The sequence below is a fragment of the Vanessa atalanta genome, chromosome 3 (assembly GCF_905147765.1).
Source record: "Vanessa atalanta chromosome 3, ilVanAtal1.2, whole genome shotgun sequence".
Taxonomy (NCBI): Eukaryota; Metazoa; Arthropoda; class Insecta; order Lepidoptera; family Nymphalidae; genus Vanessa; species Vanessa atalanta.
Genome location: NC_061873.1, coordinates 3,330,294 through 3,349,727, shown reverse-complemented (window position 1 = coordinate 3,349,727; position 19,434 = coordinate 3,330,294). Strand labels below are relative to the sequence as shown.

At 34.2% G+C, this 19,434-nt stretch overlaps 1 protein-coding gene across 5 annotated transcripts; it reads left to right on the top strand.

The window, feature by feature from the left end:
- The first annotated feature begins 3,509 nt into the window (after window positions 1–3,509).
- Window positions 3,510–17,844, top strand: LOC125077269 (transcription factor Sp4-like). 5 transcript variants are annotated; one of them, XM_047689157.1, is made up of 17 exons: window positions 3,510–3,646; window positions 5,109–5,229; window positions 5,318–5,637; window positions 7,465–7,539; window positions 7,957–8,076; window positions 8,486–8,605; window positions 9,202–9,304; window positions 9,893–10,189; window positions 10,722–10,876; window positions 11,384–11,470; window positions 11,721–11,774; window positions 12,010–12,147; window positions 13,094–13,223; window positions 13,443–13,638; window positions 14,411–14,557; window positions 14,984–15,128; window positions 15,524–17,844. In XM_047689157.1, the coding sequence occupies exons 1-17, from the start codon at window positions 3,587–3,589 to the stop codon at window positions 15,689–15,691; spliced, it is 2,436 nt and encodes an 811-aa protein (XP_047545113.1). In that variant the 5' UTR covers window positions 3,510–3,586; the 3' UTR covers window positions 15,692–17,844. The 5 variants fall into 5 exon arrangements, with proteins under 5 accessions (XP_047545113.1, XP_047545115.1, XP_047545117.1 ...); XM_047689159.1 differs by having other exon boundaries at window positions 11,718–11,774; window positions 12,010–12,123; XM_047689161.1 differs by lacking the exon at window positions 12,010–12,147.
- Window positions 17,845–19,434: the final 1,590 nt, after the last annotated feature.

Genomic DNA, 19,434 nt, shown 5'->3' with positions numbered 1-19,434 from the left:
ACTTCTAACTACTTACTCAGCAATTTGGTATTTAACAAATAACATATTACTTACATTGAAATCTTAAAGTATTTCAATTAAGTATATCAATAAATAATGTTAATGCAAATACATTTATAGTTACATGTTTTGAAGTCTCACGCTGTTATCAACTGATCGTCGATACGAATGATAAATTGTAACGGAAAATCCCACTACGCCCAAACTTGCGAATGTACCATTTGTATATAAAGCTTATTATGATGTTAAATATTTGATATATGGTGTATTAAATACAAACAAAGTGTAATTGGATGTATTAGGTTTTATGAAGAATGAAGATGACAAAATATTCAACTCGCATTAAACACGATTCTGTTACATTGAAATGAGTCGAGTTCCCTGTGCCGAGATGGTTCGTCTAAATCCAGTCTAAACCAGAGATTACGAGATAAGATCCGGCCAAGCACCATTGAACTATCACGTTTATCCTAATTTGTATTTACATTTATCTCGTGTTAGGTCGTGAAGAAATCTGTATTTTCCCGATTTTATTGTACCGCATGTGCATCCCAAAAGAGGAGTCCCTTGGTCAGGATACTTAAAGGCTGTTAATTTTGTTTATTATAAAGTATGATAAGTTATGATTACGTAATGGCAACCGTAAAGATGTTAAGTTCCCACGATCTCTCATGAAGAGTTTATGTTTCATAATAGTTACTTAATTGCACTGAAAATGATTTCGACTCAGTGTTGCAAACACGACAACTAAACAGTACTTATTTTTTTTTATCATTTTTTGCGTTCTAAATTTATTATCGCTCATTCTTCACACTATGGTGAATGAATATGAATTTCTCATTTGAAAGAGACTTTTACTCTTGAATATGGGAGGACTATTTTCTAATCTCACTAGTACCGTTTTAATTATTATTTCTTACTAAGTCTTTGCATGCCCTGTTACAGTGCAGCGACATTTCTTTTATTTTGATTGCGCAGAAAGTAAATTGTTGTTATGTTATATGACTCTCGTCGATACCTACCTAGGATACGTTTTCATAACTATGTACTTACTTAATTTTAATGAAAATGTATTATTTATCAAATATATACTTATGTATATATAAGTCTAACCTAATAAATGTATTGAATAATAAACTATTAGGTGAATAGGATACTATAATGTCCTTGCCTAACATACAGGAACACGATTTTATAGTCCCATGAACTTTACTTGAGAACTTTGGTGGTATTTTTTGAAGAACCTATACCTATTACCTGCACTATTTTCGAGTTTTTTTTTATTGATGTCCTAATTAGTATAGATGCAATGTTATTCTAGCTAGGGCGTGTCGTGCAGGGGGGCGGGTGGCGCGGGCGGTCCGGCCCGCCCACCATCACTTCCGCTTCCGTCAGTTTACCTTGCAGGCTGTAGCTCGATTCCCATCAAGTATCACTATGAACTGCCCTTGCCCTACATGAATCACCATACGATATGAAAGATAGTTACAGCTGTCGTTAGTTACACAAACTTAATTTTAGTAAGACATGATTGAGTTACCAATAATAAGAGCAAGTGAATCTTTTCACTCCAGTAACTTTGATCACTGAAACGATTAAATTACTAAGTAGATACCTGAATATCTACATTAAAAGTCAATTGTGAGAAAGTCTGTCAAAGCAATTTTGTAGCCTATTAACTGTCTATACCGTTTAATCGTCGTCACATGTCGATTGATGTTGGTTAATAATTTCTTGGCATCGATAAAAAGCAGATCACCTTGATAACATAGAAGCTATATTTATTCCTAAGATATTCCTTTGAGGATAACGTAACTGCGCAATATTATTGCGCAACATTTAAGTATCCTAACTAAATAAATAAGTATATATTATTCGATGAAAATACATCACTTTCAAATAAATGTTGAGTAGGTAATAAATGTTACCCAAGTACGCATATACTTATCTATTATGCTTTGTATATAAAATTTTCATTTCCTAAATTTAAAATAAAAGTGACTTACCTACCTAATCCTACATAAGTTGTCCTATACGTTTAACTTTGCAGGAATTAGTACTATTAGTATTCTATAGTATACTATTTTAGTTAGTTTGTCACGATTATTCACAAATGACGATACGATAATAAAAGTATTTGATACTTGTAATAACTACTTAATAACGAGAATTAGACGATAGGCGTTGACCTAAAACAATGCAATGGTGACTTCATCGGTTCTCTCCACCGACTAATTAAGTATAATACGCAAACACAATCACGTCATTTTGCTACCGCATACCGCGTCGCACAACACTGAGGTACACCCATAATGAAATTAATTCAAATTAGCAATGTCTTAAATCATCAATAAATAATATTTCAAATCAGACTTTATGGCTGTAAATGTAAGGCATACAATCAAATAAAATAGTTTTAGAGTACTGTTGACTTGGATATTCACGATAACAATATTCATCACAATGTATTGTGAATGCTATGTACACACGTTAAGGTTTGAAATACTTTGCAAAAGTTTGAGATAATTAAGCCGGAGACATACGCTCTCTCGGGGCGGCTGCTCATTCGTGCATAATGGACTTGGGGCAAACTCGGCTGACGCTTGACAAAACGTGGCTCGACTTTCACTCTCATTTCAAGCCAGTTTGGAATATAAATAATGCGATCACGTCTGTTTAGATATATTTTAAAGATTTATGCATTTAAAAAAAAAGTTATCATGGAAAAAGATAATCTAGATCATATAGAACGTTTCACTTACATAGGTTTGAAAACACTAATTAAAAAAAAGATTATTTTAACCATTCATTAAAAAACACGAATAAGGACAAAGAACAGCACAACAATAGCTTAAATAAAGTTTTAAGTAATTTTGTAAAGAATATGATAAATATAATATGATTATGTAGTACTATGTACTTATATACTAAACTAATAGTCCTAAATACTAATGTAGTCCAAAAATAATTCGAACTCATTATTATAATCACAAGGTCGATAAGTATGATGAGTCTGTTATGACGTAGTTTCCTGGTGCTAATTTCTAAGGAGATGCAGTTACTTCCTCGGAAAGAGTTGCGACATGTGTGCATTTTTTACCCGCCCAAGGAGGCCGCTGGCACGAGGTTATACACCCATTATTACGTCCTTCCTACTTTCAATTATTATTATCGGGCGGTGGCGCCGCACCCGCGACGGGGAGGAGAAGAGAGGCGCAGCTGCTGCCTACCAATAATCAAGACCTGTCTTGGTTCGAGCGAGACAGAGCTAATGGCCCTCAACTTTTCAAGTAATTCATAATGATAATAATGATGCTCAATAACCAAATGAAGATTAGAAAAACACTCCAAATTATATTAAAAACTGCCGGCTATACTTTTAAAACCACTATAGCAAAACTTAATCATAAAACTTACTTATAACGCGATCAACACGACTGCGATAGGAGGCGGATCTCCGAAGTTTGACGATTGCGTTCGTTTTCACTCGTCAGTTTGCTCGCCGCGGCTTGGCGGCCGGTCGCGAGAATGGTGCGTACCGTACGTGAACAAAGGCAAATAATTGTTAGCAAGTGTCAAGTAGATAATGTCGTCTGAGCTCTCAAAAGTGCAAGTGGAATATATTAGTGAGGACAAAATTATTAAGGTAAAACGTGGTGGCTTTGGGGTTATAGTGTTATTGTGTAACAGATTGGACGCCAACGGGCAGCGTTCTCGTGTGTCGGTCGGTGCAGGGGGAGGGCGGGGCGAGCGCGGCCCCGGCCGTGTGGGGCCCGTCAGGCCACACGCAGGAGGTTGTGACCGCTTCGTGAGCTACTCCCTTGCCGAAATAGCATCAACATCCTCCTTCAGATTTTTTACCACCCATTTCAAGTTTGTTCATAAAGAAAACCTTAATTGTTAGGTATAAATCAATTTGATACTAGAATGTAAAATTGTATATCAACTACAATAATCAGGGCATTAAATATAGATTTTTATTCAGTAGATATTATGGTGTTGTCTCAATCTAAATACTGTGTTTTGCTCAATAAATATATGTATTTACATTCTTTAAAACATGTCGATAAACAAATAATTAAAAATAATATTAAAAGTAACCTAGTTATAAATGCGTAAAATCACAGTCACGCGATCCAAGGTGGGTGGATCAAAGGGCGGCGGCGACCTTGAGTGCGACGACTCCCGGCTCACGGCACTTGTTAGGAAAAGGCGTGTCGACTCCCAACTATTACAATTCTACAAAATAGAAATCCTTTGAAACTTATACATGAAATGTACTACCTTACATCCTGAAAGTTTTTATAAATAGAGATAATAGAAATATGACATTTATTTATATATTATAGCTTACATTTAGTATTGTCCAATGTTTCGAGTACCTAAAATTGATATACTTAAAAACTACTTAAATTACAAAACAAGTGAAATAAACACAGATCAAGTCGTTCATTTCATTCATCTAACGTTAAATAAACGTTACTATTGTGCTTTTGTTGTCTGTGCCTCTGTGTGATGTATGTGATGACATTAAGTCTCTAAAAAAGTTATTTATGTTATTATTTATTTATTTTTAATATTTACATTATTCTATTTTGTAAATGTAAACATATGTTTGTTTCACTTTAATGTTTTATCTACATTTATCATTTTCTATCATTGACAAAACACTGTAAAAAAAGTTTCGCGCCATTTTTTTTTAACATAATAATCACCCGAAACTCTTCTCACCTTTGATAAACTCAGTGGATCTCTATCGATTTAGAAGTTCGAGGCAACCCCTCGTTAAGTTGTACGATGCAGTGCGAATGCGATATCGACTAAACACAAATGGATTGTGAGAAAAAAAATGATACGAGGACTTTTGTGATTAATTTATTGAACGGTTTTATTTTATTTAAATAAAATTTTGCCATCGAAATATGTAATGTAATATGTCAATGACATATGCACATATATTCAATATGAATAAAAAATAATTCTAGTAACAGTGACTGTATTTTCATGGTCAAGTTATTTTAGTAACCAAGACCTGAAAAAATAATATAATATGTAATATATATGGGTATACTTTTTTATTTTATTTACAATTCTAATTTGTTTAAAAGGAGGGCTGTGGCACCCAATCACCCCTTGCATTACTGGCGGCTACCTGCAGTCGTGTAGGCGCCGCCACCATGGGGCCCGATCAGCAGCAGCAGGAAAAAGATCAGCAACAACAACATTTCAGTCAGTATATATTTTGATAAAAAATTACCTGTCATTTGTAAAAATTACATTATTTTTATTAAATATTATTTTCTACTCGAAATTTCAGGTCCACAGCAGCAACAGCAAGCCCAGCAGCAACAACAGCAGCAGCAAGTACAACAACAACAGCAGCAAGTACAACAACAACAACAACAGCAGCAGCAACAACAACAACAGCAGCAGCAACAGCAACAACAACAGCAGCAGCAGCAGCAGCAGCAGCAGCAGCAGCAACAACAACAAGTTCAACAACTAGTCCACCAACAAGTCCAAGGAGATGCTGCTACACTTGCTGCATTACAGCAGCAGTACTTGCAGCAGCAACAGCCTCAGATGAGAGTGATCAGTACAGCTGTTGTACAACAGCTTAGAGCTCAAGGCCTCTCGGTGAGTAGTATAGGGAATTTATATTGACTATTTTTAAAATTAAAATTTAGTTGCCGATGGTCAAAAGTAACGGTACAAATATACTATAAAAACTCCAGCAATTGTTAATGATCAAAATAAGTACTACAGGCAACATGAGTGTTCCATCAAGGCTTATTTATGTTTGATAAATGTACAAAATATTCTTGAATAAAGTGGAGAAAGTTACAAGACAATTTCCATCAATGCTAGCAACCGAAAACACTTTTCTAGAAACTTTTACTAAGGAACCATACTTTATATAACATATTAACTTAATATGCTACTAATTTATATTTATATCTCACGACTTATATATCATTATCTACTGCACTTATACTGGTTTCCTGCAAAATGTCATGTTTTGTGTATATTTGTAATGTATTATGCATTACATATTTTTCACAGGTATCCTATCCATAGAAAGGTAGGCTATGTACTCATAAAATTAGTATTCAATACATATATTTTGTACAAAATTAGGTAATATGAAAAGATATATTTTAGTAAATATTATTTGGACCATTGTGTTATTTTACAGTAGTTGAATTTCTTAAGTATTTAGTTATTACATATATTGAGAATTGATAAAAATTAGGTCCATCTAGTGGGTATTATGATTGTGTAATAATGCACTTTATCAAGTTTGCAAAATAATATTTCTAATAATGTCATACTCCTTTTTGATCCATTTAATGAATATAATGAAATAGTGTCAAATGAGTGATATTTGCTTAAATTACTATTATCAAGCTTTTTACTAAAGTTTAAACACTATTGAAATTGATAAAACTGTTGTTAGTCAACCAATGTAACTGTGACTAGTAAAGTGTCGACCAAGTTTGGAAATAGCTTGAACTGTGAGCATGAATACCCATATTTTAAATAGATTTTAATATATTGCACAAATTGTAAATTGTGTGAAATGTTGTGTGGCATAATTAGGCATTCGTCTAAGTTCTTCTAAAATTCGTTTGCGAACATCAAAGCATAATTAATATAAAAATGCTAATTTGTTATTTAAAATTAAATTCAACTTAAAAAAAAGTTCTGAATAATAATATCTAAGGATTTTACATATTTAATAGCTGAAGATGAATATCTTATAATATATAATCATTAATATGGAAGTAAAAACGTTATAGTGCATTAAGTTTTAAGATCAAATTCGAATTTCGAATGCCAAGAGTAATTTATATGCAACAATGACAAGATGATTTGCCTTGTTGGGTAGTGGAATAGGAAAACAGGCTTCAAGGATTTACGTTAATATGTTGTCCATAGAAATAGGGCTGATGTCATACAATTAATTTTTTGTTACATTAAAACATGCTTCCATTTATAAACCATTGGAATGTGTATAAAACTGGTTACAATATTCTTTGTTTAATCAAAGTATATACTCTGTTTCATTCTTATTGATACACAATGACACCATAAATATATTGACATGTTTGTTAAGTATATTGTTATTTATTAATGAAATCAAATACTTAACTAGCTGTATGTATAAAAAATAAACACTATCGAGCCAAAACATATGAGAATTTATACAATCAATCAATTGTAATTATATAATAAAGGTATCTCAGAATTAAACTTGAAATACTTCATTAGGATAAGGGTTCTTTTTTTAAATTAATTAAAAACTTAAGGGCTTTAAAAATTGTTTACATTTAATATTATTTTTGAGTTGAGTAAATAAATAATATAATTATTAAATAATTATATATTTAAATCTTTGATTATAATATAAATTATTCCAAAGAAGGTATTAATATTAAATTATGTAATTTACTTTATTTTCAGGGAAATGAGTTGTCAGCAGCTATAGTAAATGCCGCTAGTACTGTCCCAAATGGCATACAAGTGCAGCAACCTCAGGTAATATCATTATTTTCTAGATAAAGAGGCTAATACTGAAACTTCCATGAAAAAATACACAAGTATACTAATCGAAAACTAGTACTTACAATAATATATAGACAACTTGCATCGTAATTGGAAGGTTGAAAAATATATAAATCAATCATTTGAAAGTAATATTTACTTGATTAATTTTAGTTTTTCAATGCTAATACATTTTACAATTGGCACGTTTTGTCAATCACACTTAAGAAATACAATTTATCTTACAAGGTTTTATTTAATTTTAAGGGGCATATGCAAGTCAATTTTGCACTCTCATTTAGTTCTGGTGATAATTATATATATGTATATGTAATAAGTTGTTTATATACGTGTATTAAGCAAAATCTTTCAAAAAGGTTTTTTTTCAAATTTTAATTATTTTAATTTTAGGTTATATCAATGCAACAACTGCAGTCATTGTTAGGGGGTGGTGTAGTGTCCAGTAACGACGGTGCCACATATCAAAATGCTCCACAACAACTGTTGCAGATACATCCGCAGCTTTTACAAGTATAACAAATTCTATATCATATTTAATGTTTAAATTTGAGGCACTGGTTATGGAAACCTGTGTTTTAGAAAGTTGCTACATAATGTTCGATACATAAATGTAAAGTTAATAATGTAATGTAACATATTATATAATCAGCCATAAATTTTATTTTTATAGATGAATGGCAACGGCATTCTTAATTTAGAATGCTTAAACTTATTTCTATGATCTTGTTTATCATAGATGTTGTATGATGTAAGATCTATAACTTAAAATTTATTCTAAGAAATGTTTTTAAATTTAAAAACATTTGTTATAATGCCAGTGCAATCTATGAGACAATAGTGTAATAATACAGGTAAGGTACTGTTGAAATGTTGAAAGTTTTCCATAGTAAGTAAACAAACATTGCGTTCGTTTCCATAGCAACAAGGAGGCGGAGTGGGGGGCGTGTACGGCGGCTGCGTGGTGGGGGGCATGGCGCCGCTGCAGGCCGTCACCGTGGACGGCCAGGACGCGCTCTTCATCCCCGCGCACCACGCACAGGTAGGCGGTGGGACCGCCCTGGTGCCAATACTTGTTACCGATAAGAACTACATTGTAATGTAGGGGTGGCTACGTACGATACGATCTATAAAATAAGAGCTATATTTATGATACCCACAATTCTCGAGATTGTCTCTTCTTTTAAATAAGAGAGGTTTTTGTTCTCCTTTTTGAAGTTCAAGTTATAGTGGTAGTAGGTAAAGCAACAAAATATATATTTTTTTTTGTACTCATCATATAAAACATAAGAATATGAAGTAAAATCAATATATTGAAAATGATCCAATGCTGTATAATGATTTCCTCTCATTAGAAGTCCGATTGGAGATTATCTTACCACACCGCCCCACTACAACATGTATATACATTACGTAACAGTTTCTACACATAACAAGCACGAAATTAATTATTATAAATAAAAATTACACACGGGAAAACGCGTGCTTCGTCCGGGATCGAACCCGGGATCTACGGTTAAGATATCATATATCCACTCGGCTATCTCGTCTCTTGCTATTAAAACAGTTAAACTTAAATGATGTTATATTTGTTTATATTTTGAATAATACATATAATTATCCATTTTATAATTTCAGAATTTCTCAGGCATGGGTCAAGTGAGCCTCGTGAACGGTCAGCTAGTGAGGACGCCGGTGCTTCCTGCTGGTTTCCTGCAAAATGTCATGCATTTGCCGGCAGGTGAGCTTTAGTAATTTAGGCTTACACAAAGTCTTTATTCCCTCACATAGCTGCTTGGGTTCTAATTTCACAATTCTTCGGGAATGCTTAAATTTTCATTTGTTTCGCTTGTCGCTTTATTCACCATTATTAATTTCGTTTCAAGAAAATTTTGACTATAATTATGTTAATCCAATTTTTATATATTTTTTGCTATTATTTTCTAGAGCCTTTATTTTGTTTTAACTCATAAAAAAACATTGATATAGAAAGATATACTTACCCATATATATGACTACTAAGATGAAAAGTAGGGATAATTGAATTGTACATAATAGTGCAAAATAACAGCTAACCACATAGTTATATAACTGGTAAATCATAAAATAGTTGTAGACTTTATGACACAATCAACTCATAATTTTCGTTATATTTCTTGATTCGACCGACTCATATCCATTAATCATTACATCGTACCATTCCTGTGTCATAGATTAACTTTTCCACTGGCTGATCAAACTATGTGGGCAGCTCGTACTATCACGCACTCGCTTAACGTTCTATCATACTAACTGTTGTCTGTTTTCCGCTCTGCTTACCCGCTAACAGAACAACAGGCCACCGTCACCATCCCCGGTACTAACTTAACAATCCCACTGAGCGCCTTGACCGGCAATCAAATGATCACTATCCCGGGCACGAATATCTCTATCCCGGCGGGCGGGATACAAATCCCGACGAGTCAAGCCATATCGATACCTAGTTCCACGAGCGTCCAATTGCCGGTGGCGAGCGTGGCCAATGTAGCCAACGTCGCCAACGGGGGCGTCGGTATGCCGAATGGGGGGGATTCCAAGAACGGGAATGGGAAGGAGACAAAGTCACCTCCGAGTCCGGCCGGGCAAGGTTTGTAAATCAAATATTTGGAGAAGAAAAGAAAGTCACGTTTCAAAAAGTTTCAAAGTTAAAATTACTCCATAAAAAATTTAGTATAATTTATCCCTCGCTTATTCTGTCTCATAGAAATCCATGCTTGGTGTTTTTGTTTCATTCTGTCACCGCTACTCACCCACACTAAATGTCGATTCTCACCTTCACTACAAGTCGTATTTTTATTATTTACACTTCTATAAGAAATTATATTTAAAATCAAATCAAAATATTTATTCAAGTAGGCCTTTGCGAGCACCTTTGAACGGTCACTATACAAAATAAAATAATCTTTATTAAATCATATAGGTATAAAAACATTTTTGTTTAATCAATTTGAGATTTTTTTACCGTGTTCATCCGAAGATGCTCAATAGAAAATTAGAAAACAAATATTAGTTTACATATTTTTTTTTAGTTTCTGTTCATTTGCGAATATCGACATTCACAAAACGTAGATGACTAGGAGAATATTGAGAGTAAGACGTGTGCGCTGCATGTGCCGCAGGCGGCGGCGTGGCGGTGCGCGGCGGCGGCGTGGGCGGCATGGGCGTGGTGCCCGTGCAGGTGCCCGTGAGCGTGGCCAACGGACACACCGTGTACCACACCGTGCACGTGCCCGTGCACGCGCCGCATCTGCAGATCATCCCGCAGCTGCAGCAGGTGCGCTCCTCCCGCTCGATACCGACGCACTGCCTTGCCCACCCTCGAGGCGAAGCCGGAGGCTGTTGTTCAATTTATATATTTTGTATAAAAAAAGTTTTTTAAACCCTCCGGGTTGCTTTTCGGGTGACATACACATTTGATCCCCTTGACACAGTGTAATTTGTAATTATGTGTGTTTGACTGTCTGCGCAATAGAGCTGCAGTCGATGAGCCCGGTGTAGTGATTCGTCAATAATCACTATCGGGCGTCTATTTACTCGTCTAACAAAAATAACTAGCTAAGAAATACCGCTTGTCAAAAATATAACTCATCTTACGCTAAGCGATAGTGGGAAACCTGTATCGACGAATTAAGTAGAAAATTGGTGACATATACTGGTTAATAAAATGTTTCTCTTTAATAAAATGATGTCTTTCCCAGTAGTAGTAGTAGTAAATATACCGTATATGTAAGGCTTGCATTATTTCATATTATATGATTATTCGTATTGTATGTATTCGCAGATGCAAGCGCAGCCGCAAGTCGCGAACGTGCTGACGCCGTCCGGTCAGATACAACAGATACAGATAGCGTCACTTGGAAATGTTCAGGTCAGTCTCCTCAAAGTTTTTTGCCAATATTACTTGATGATTGTTTTAAGGGGTAATAAATTCGTAATAATTACAAAAAAAACTATGTAAATATAATACAATTGGCATGTTTAAATGAGACAATTGTATTCAGTTCAAAATTAAAATGTTCAGTTGTGTACATATTCGACTTGAGACTGGGTAGTTGTATGCGGTGGGTAGTGAGTAGCGTAGAGTAACGTAGCGGTAACTGTGGCTGGTTTGGCAGCAGGGCGGCGGGGGCCAGGCCGGCGCGGCGCAGGGGCAGCCCACCATCACTCTGCAGGTGAGGAACTAGCTTCATCACATTTGAGGATTTCAACATAATGAAATACATATAACATTTCTCATATATTCATTAACTGCATTTACTTCCCATTTAGTAAAATTTACGAAATAATTTATTGTTGTATTTATGTCATATGTATATTTAATATTTGTAATGAAATTGTATCATGTTGCTTTATTATATTAACAATATCCTGAACTAACAAACATCACCCGTTAACGCTGCTCGGAAGGCGGTACAGAATCAAATACAAGATACAAATAATCAAGTGCAACAGCAGCAGTCCCAGGCTATCATAACCAGCACGCCGTCGGGCCAGCAGGTCACCGTCATACCAACTAGCAATGTGAGGACGGCCAATGTTGTACAGGTATCCCACTCGCGGGACCCTAGACTATTGTAACTAGAGCCAAGTTTCACCGGACAACGTTGTGATACTAAATTGTCTTATTCGACTGATTTAGTATTGGCATTAAATATTAGGTAATGGAAATAACCTGATTAAAGATTTTTTATTGATTATAATAACTTTGATGCAATTATGTCAGAAACCTCCACGCAACTGACTAAGATTCAATGTGTCTGACATTGAACGCAAACAAGAAAAAGTTGTATTATTAAGCCAAGGTTTCGCACGAGTGGGGGGGGGGATACTTGCGGTCTGCCGGTTATACGTACTCTGTACCTCTGCCGCAGTATATGGCTATATGCAAAATATCGTGATCATTTAAGTCGGTTAATAAGACGTAAAAGCTTAACAAATAAACCTGCCATTGTCATGTCTTTGTATGAATGTAAATTTTCCATTGAATTATATATTCATATATAGAGCTCTGCTATATTATACACTATAGACAGTTCTCAATTAAGATATCTTTAGATGTAATACAATTCTATTCCATTTCATTATTTATATTCATTTTCACCTGGGTTGCAATAGACTACAAATTAAGAGAAGGTAAATACCATTCATATATAATAAAAATATATGTATTCATAAACCACACGACCAATAACTGTTCACTCTAAAAGCATATTTTTACATTTTGATGATGTATCGTGTATTTACGAGACTTAAAGCGATAAAAAATGTGAAGCTTTAGAAAAGTTTAGTTTGAACCGGATTGTATATTTAAAACTTTGTAAAATGTCTATTCAAGTGTTCTTCTACTTTGAAATTGAGATATTTCGAAATTTAACTTATATCCAATAAAATTTTCCTTAAAAAAATTGGCACTTAAAGCCTTAATTCCCCTTTCCCTCGCCGAAGAGGCGGCCACAGTCCGTGTGCTAACGCGTGCGCGTCGTTGTGTCAGATGCCGACGCTGGGCGTGGGCGGGCTGGGCGGCGCCGTGCAGCTCGTGCCGGCCGTGGGGCTGCCGGGCGCCGTGCAGCTCGCGCAGCTGCCGCAGGCGCAGCCCCAGGCGCAGCCGCAGCCCGTCATAGGTGAGTTGGGCGGCACAACCCGAAAACAATAGGCTCCTTGATCAGATTGTCTCAATTTACTTTTTAAACATGAAATCTTGATAAATATAGAAGAGACGTCACATCACTTACTGCAAGAAATAAACTCGCTGCAAAACCAGCGTGCAAAATAAAATTAATAGATATAGTTTTTTTTATTAATTGCTTATATTTAATGTATCTATAAATTCATCGTTTCAGAAACACCATTTCCAGGCCAACAGATCCAGCAAGATCCAAACGAGCCTGGGAAGTGGCAAGTGGTAACAGTCAGTTCGGGGAACACCACCACTACTGAATGCGAGGCGAATAAAAACAGGCCCAATAGTCCGAACAGTGGGAAGAGGTTGATGAAGCGAGTCGCGTGCACGTGCCCTAACTGTGATCAAGGAGAAAAGTGAGTTAGATAAGAGATAATAAAATTATACAAGAGGCGATTAATTGCTTCAGGCACTCATTCCAAATACCCTAAACTGCAGAAATTATTTTTAATATATATTTTTGTAGAACATGTACGGATTTTTTATAGCTAACTGGTTTTTTCACGAGGTAATAGGCTTAAGGTATAAAAAAAATATTCTTTGTCGTTCGTTGGCGTTCAAGCTTGCTTCATATCAAATTCCATCAAATTTGGTTCATGGGCTTAGTGGTGAAAACGTAGCAGACAGACAGACAACGTTTTTTTCACATTTATAATATTTGTATAGATATTACCTATTTGTTATAATTCTAGTTTTGGATCCATTTAGCCATCCATGCTTTTGTTTTACAACCTGCATTTTTTTTGTTTTATTGCTGTCACTTGGAGATACTATTTAGTCATTAATAAATTATAAAATTTGTATTAGCTTATTATATATGAATATTGAATACGTAATATATAATTACCTGATAAGCAATATATACATTTATAAAATAGCCAATGTAATATAATATAGACAGTAAGTCTTCACAGATAATTGTAGTGGAATATGTTTTATATCACCTCAAGCGGAGAGAAGCCCTAAGCCAATGGCATATTTACAAACTAGTCTACCTCTAACTCTATTCATGTTTATACACTTCGTATTTTTTTAAATATATTTGAATATAACGATTTAAATGTGCGCGTAACGGTCTATTTGTTTGAAGTTTATCTTTATTGACTCTAAAGTGAATTATGTTTACAGCCGACTGGTGGACCGCAAGAAGCAGCACGTGTGTCACATCCCGGGCTGCAACAAGGTGTACGGAAAGACGTCCCACCTGCGCGCGCATCTTCGCTGGCACTCCGGCGAGCGACCTTTCCTTTGTAACTGGCTCTTCTGTGGAAAGAGGTTTGTGATCAGTATTGGTTTTAGACTTGCAGTCGTGTCCTTATTACATTGAGGAATAGCAATGTTTTTTGAATGCGTGATATGAATGACTTTTAATTTAAAGGCAGGCTATATTAAAATAGAATGTTATAATTAACACAAAAAGCTAGACAACATGAAAATTTACCTGATTTAATGGTGAATTTTATTTTTTAACAATTTTCTAATGACTGCACTGTGACTGATCAAAATACAAACAGTTACTAATATAGGGTATATAAGGGTTTATAAGGGTTTATGAATATTTAATTCATAACCTTTTGTATTAGTAATTGTTTTCTAAATTACAATAATTATATTGTTTCGATTTAGGACATCAGACGTAATGTATGGCTTAATCTGTCAGTTGGCCTCTATTTTACTAAGAGTATTTTAATATACACACAGGTTTACGCGATCAGACGAGTTACAACGACATCGACGTACGCATACAGGCGAAAAACGTTTTGAATGTCCCGAGTGCAGCAAACGGTTCATGCGCTCCGACCACCTCGCCAAGCACGTGCGGATACACACCAAGAATAGAATAACTGTAAGTACTTAGGTTTTACAATGCATGATCTTTTATGAAATAAAAGGTGGAGATTACAAATCTCTACCAAGTAGTTGACTGGTGGTCTAGTATTGTAATATGTAATTACTCACTAGCTTTTTTAATAATATACTAAAATAATGTAACTAGTAACTCTTTTTAAAGTAGTATTTTTATCATTTGATGTTTATTTCTTAATGTATCATATATTTCCCAACCATACGACTGTTGTATTTGGAACTTCTGGCCAAATGTCTGCCTACCCATTAAAACTTACCCTCTCCATAATGTAAAACGTTACATGATCGTCTGCGCATACTACTGTATAAACTTTATATTACGTATTATGTTATTATGAATACAATTATTGAACTAAATCAATTTTAATTTGACAGGAGGTCGCTACGTCAACTCAATCTATGTACTCCGACTCGGGTGATGACAGTTGTGATGAGAAAATGATGCTTACCATAGAAACAATGCACCAAGGCGGTGATAACGAAGAGAAGCTGGTCATGATAAGGCCTGGGACTAAAATAGACCCCGACCACATTGATAGCTAAAGTAATGTCACTTAAGAATTAGTTAAAAAGTACTGGGATTACTGTGATGACATCAAATCAATGGCTTTTAGTGGACTTTGGAGATATTTCCTAAGGCCTTAATAAGTATAGTTTAAGGATAATTATGTGCAGTGTTTGTGCGTATGAGTAAACAACGCATACAAGATGGTTGTTTACACCTCAAGGTCACGAAGGTCGGTTATAAGACTGTCATGGTGCAATTAAAAAAATAAATCATGCTATGATTGTATCCCCAGTGTAATGATAATACTGCAAATGGCATTACATAGTATTTAAAAGTAGCTAAAATCATATAAATAGTATAAGAATCTAACACAATCTTTTGCGTTTCAAAAGAGTAATATATTTTTTCACAGATAGACGTAACTTGTAAGATTAAAGTACATTAGGGTACATATACTACAATTATCTATTAAAGCATTGTTTGTGTTACTTTTCATTTCAGCTACATGATGTATGCATTAATCGGTTGATTTCTGCTTTTTTTGTCATGATACATTGATGTTCTGCTATTATACCTAAATACGAGTCATTTGATTTAAATTGTATAAAACAGAAGTCCAAAGTATATGATTAATTCCAAACTTTAAACATTTTTTAAGTAGTTTTATAGATATGAAAAATTCGATTATTGAATCTTGATTAATGTTTTGATATGCACAGAACTTATGATTCCATATTAATGTACTAATATAGACATTATTTATAAATTTTAGGATATTTTTAGTCATACACACAAACATGGAATATGTTTTGCTTATGTATTATACACGTACGATTTTAACTTTTGATTGATATTTTTGTCTGTGTTTTTTATCACAATATTATTAAAGTAGATTGTTTATTTATTCGAAGCCGCCTTATAAGTTTTTTTATATTTTAGTGTGTGTGTATTGTACATTGTTATAAACATTGTGGCGATCAGTTTTTAAAATAATTTTAAAAATTGTAAAATTAAAGAGAAATATATAAAAGTGTAAATATATTCTTTATGTGTAAAAAATGAAATGATTGTAATGTGCATAGATAGTGAAAAATTGGTCTGTGATCAAAATTTATGTAATTTATATTTTACTTGTCAATGTTTTAGAGATCGCACACATTTGTAATTATGTAATTATAACTTAAATTCGTAGATTTGAAGCGTACATGGTAATTATACTTATTTTTTAGTAAGGGTGGATAAAAGATCTACTTGTAATATGATAATCTTTGTACTTCTTTGCTACTATTATTTTCGCAGTCCGGTTCGACATGAAGGCTAAACATTTTAATTAGGAATTTTAATAATTTAGTTATTGTTTCTTACGTAAAAAATCGAATATATTTTGGACGTTCTACAAACGAAATCAACAATCGTTCGACTTTGTCGATGTTTGCTGGGCTGTGAAACCCTTACGATGTTTGTAATTTGGCGCCACCTTTAGTACGTTCAAGGTACTAGGTCGAAAACCTTCCAGCAAGTCAATAGAATCTTAAGAAATGCCTACCGGATATACAAAGTAATATCCATTTTTATAAATATAAGTGAGTAACTGTAGTTTAACTTTAAATCATTTTTGCAGACATATTGTTTATTTAATCTTTAATAGATACATCGTTTTGGCTTGCTTCTTGTAATAAATTTTTTTGCGATAATGTTAAGAACACATGTGATATTCAAAAACAACAAAACAATATAGACTTCTGGTATTACTCTTTTATAAAAAACCTTTCTATTGTGAATTGAACAATTTCCTTTTATGGGACAAGCCAGGTTCGCTTTTATATGTTGTTTAGCCGATGAGTTCATCAAGTAATTGCTTTTATTATTATATTTTCCACATTTTCATATTTAAATCAAAAACTTTTTTAGTTATTTAAAATTATTTGCATAATCATGGTCATGTACATTCGTTTTACAGATTTAACATCGCTTGGAAATGTAATCATGTATCGTTTATGAAAGGGATACAGTATAAAATAAAAATGTTTAAATCCCGGTATTCTATGTTTTGATTTTTAAATTACTTGAAAAAATATACGTACAAACCAGACACATCGAAGATTTTAGTGGGTCCAAAAAGGCTTGCTAGAAATTGTAAATATAGGAACTAAATATTGTACAGTGTAAAAAATCTGTAAATATCATTGTTGAAACAGTTGATTAAAAATATTTTCTATTTTAAATTGTGGTTTATTTATTTATTTTCTACAGGAGTTAAAGGCAAATAAGCTATACCTGATCGTAAAATTCATCATATAGCCAATATAGTAAGAAATGTAAACTATTCCTTCCAATGTGACGCCAGCTTTGTGATCTCATTTTTCTAATTGAAAGGATTGATGTTTACAGAGCGAATAAATGGATTGGCAGGCTTCTACATAACCTACATAATGTAGCTCTAACATTGGTTAGAGAAACTAAAACTATTTGTATTTTTTTATAAGATTTATAAGTGGATGGTAGTCAAATGGGCCACCACCGCCCGTGCATTAACGTAGTAAGAAATATTAAGCATTCGTTACATCGCCAACGCGCTGCTAAAATGTCCCTGGTGTTCGTAGTTACAATCGCTCGCTCATCGCAAACTGGAACACAACATATTAAGTTTTGTATTTTTAGGCAGAGACTGGCTTTTGCAAAACCGTATCACTGAGTAAAATAGATTCTTATTCTTATTTAAAGCTGGGCTTAAAATTCTTTAAAATTGTTCCACGATAAGGATACCTACCACAGGAGGCGGGGTTGAAACTATACCAAACTCTCATTTAGTCTCGCGGCAACCGTCTTAAAGTGTACCGGCACGTGCTTACTATTATTGTGTTGTCAGTTGCATAGAGCGGTAATTTTTTGCATAAAATGGCGGACGATTTAGATTTAGACTCTTTGATTTCACTAGTGGAAGCACGTCCCGTTCTTTCAAGCTCAAGCCAAATTTTGATATACGTGTTGAGTGGGGTGCCGGTACACGACGCCGTAGCGCAGCACGGCGCCGTGCCATTTGCCGGCGGCGGTGCCGTACCGTTGCACGGCAAACGGCACCGCACCGTAGACATGGGTCCACGCCCTTACTCGTTTTCATGAGACTTTTTAAAGGGACTATGAGCCAAATATTTATTTGTATTATTATTGAAACGCAACGCAGAAATTGGCATACCGCGCTTAGCGCTCATAAAGGGAGGTTAGCCTAACCTATTGCTCGTCGTCGCGTGCCGCACATACACATAGTTATTGAGTACGTAAACTGCCTCTCGGTACAGGTATAGCGCGGATAAGACGTTTTGATCTTTACTTATTTATTTTAACTTATATAAACTTTTACAATTATAATTTTTTTTGGTGACAATACATTTTAACGACTTCAAAAAAATGAGGTTCTTAATTAAAATCTATTTTATATTATTATTTGTTCAGAACCAAGTATCACGCATTTATTAGGTATATTAACTTACCGTCTACCTTGAATTAAAAAAAAACCTAAGTGTCTTTCATTGCTTGTTTTCATTATGATCTCATAATTTAGTGGTAATTTTACAGATAATAATTTCAGTAAATTATTATGATTCGTATGTCATTTTATTTTCTAAACAATAGAAAATATATACGGAATAAATAATGTAATAGCATGATGCTTTATATCGATTGGCTTGACTATAGTAGTTTTGCTTATACACGCATGCGCAATAACACGCACATAAGCTTAAAAAAGACAGAATCTGAGAAGCAGCTATTGGAATAG

Bases quoted from the DNA above. Each gene is read 5' to 3' on its own strand.
- LOC125077269 (XM_047689157.1), top strand. From the start codon at position 3,587: ATGTCGTCTGAGCTCTCAAAAGTGCAAGTGGAATATATTAGTGAGGAC. The intron at 11,471-11,720 runs GTCAGTCTCCTC...GTTTGGCAGCAG, and splicing joins CGTCACTTGGAAATGTTCAG to GGCGGCGGGGGCCAGGCCGG. The intron at 13,639-14,410 runs GTGAGTTAGATA...TTATGTTTACAG, and splicing joins AACTGTGATCAAGGAGAAAA to CCGACTGGTGGACCGCAAGA.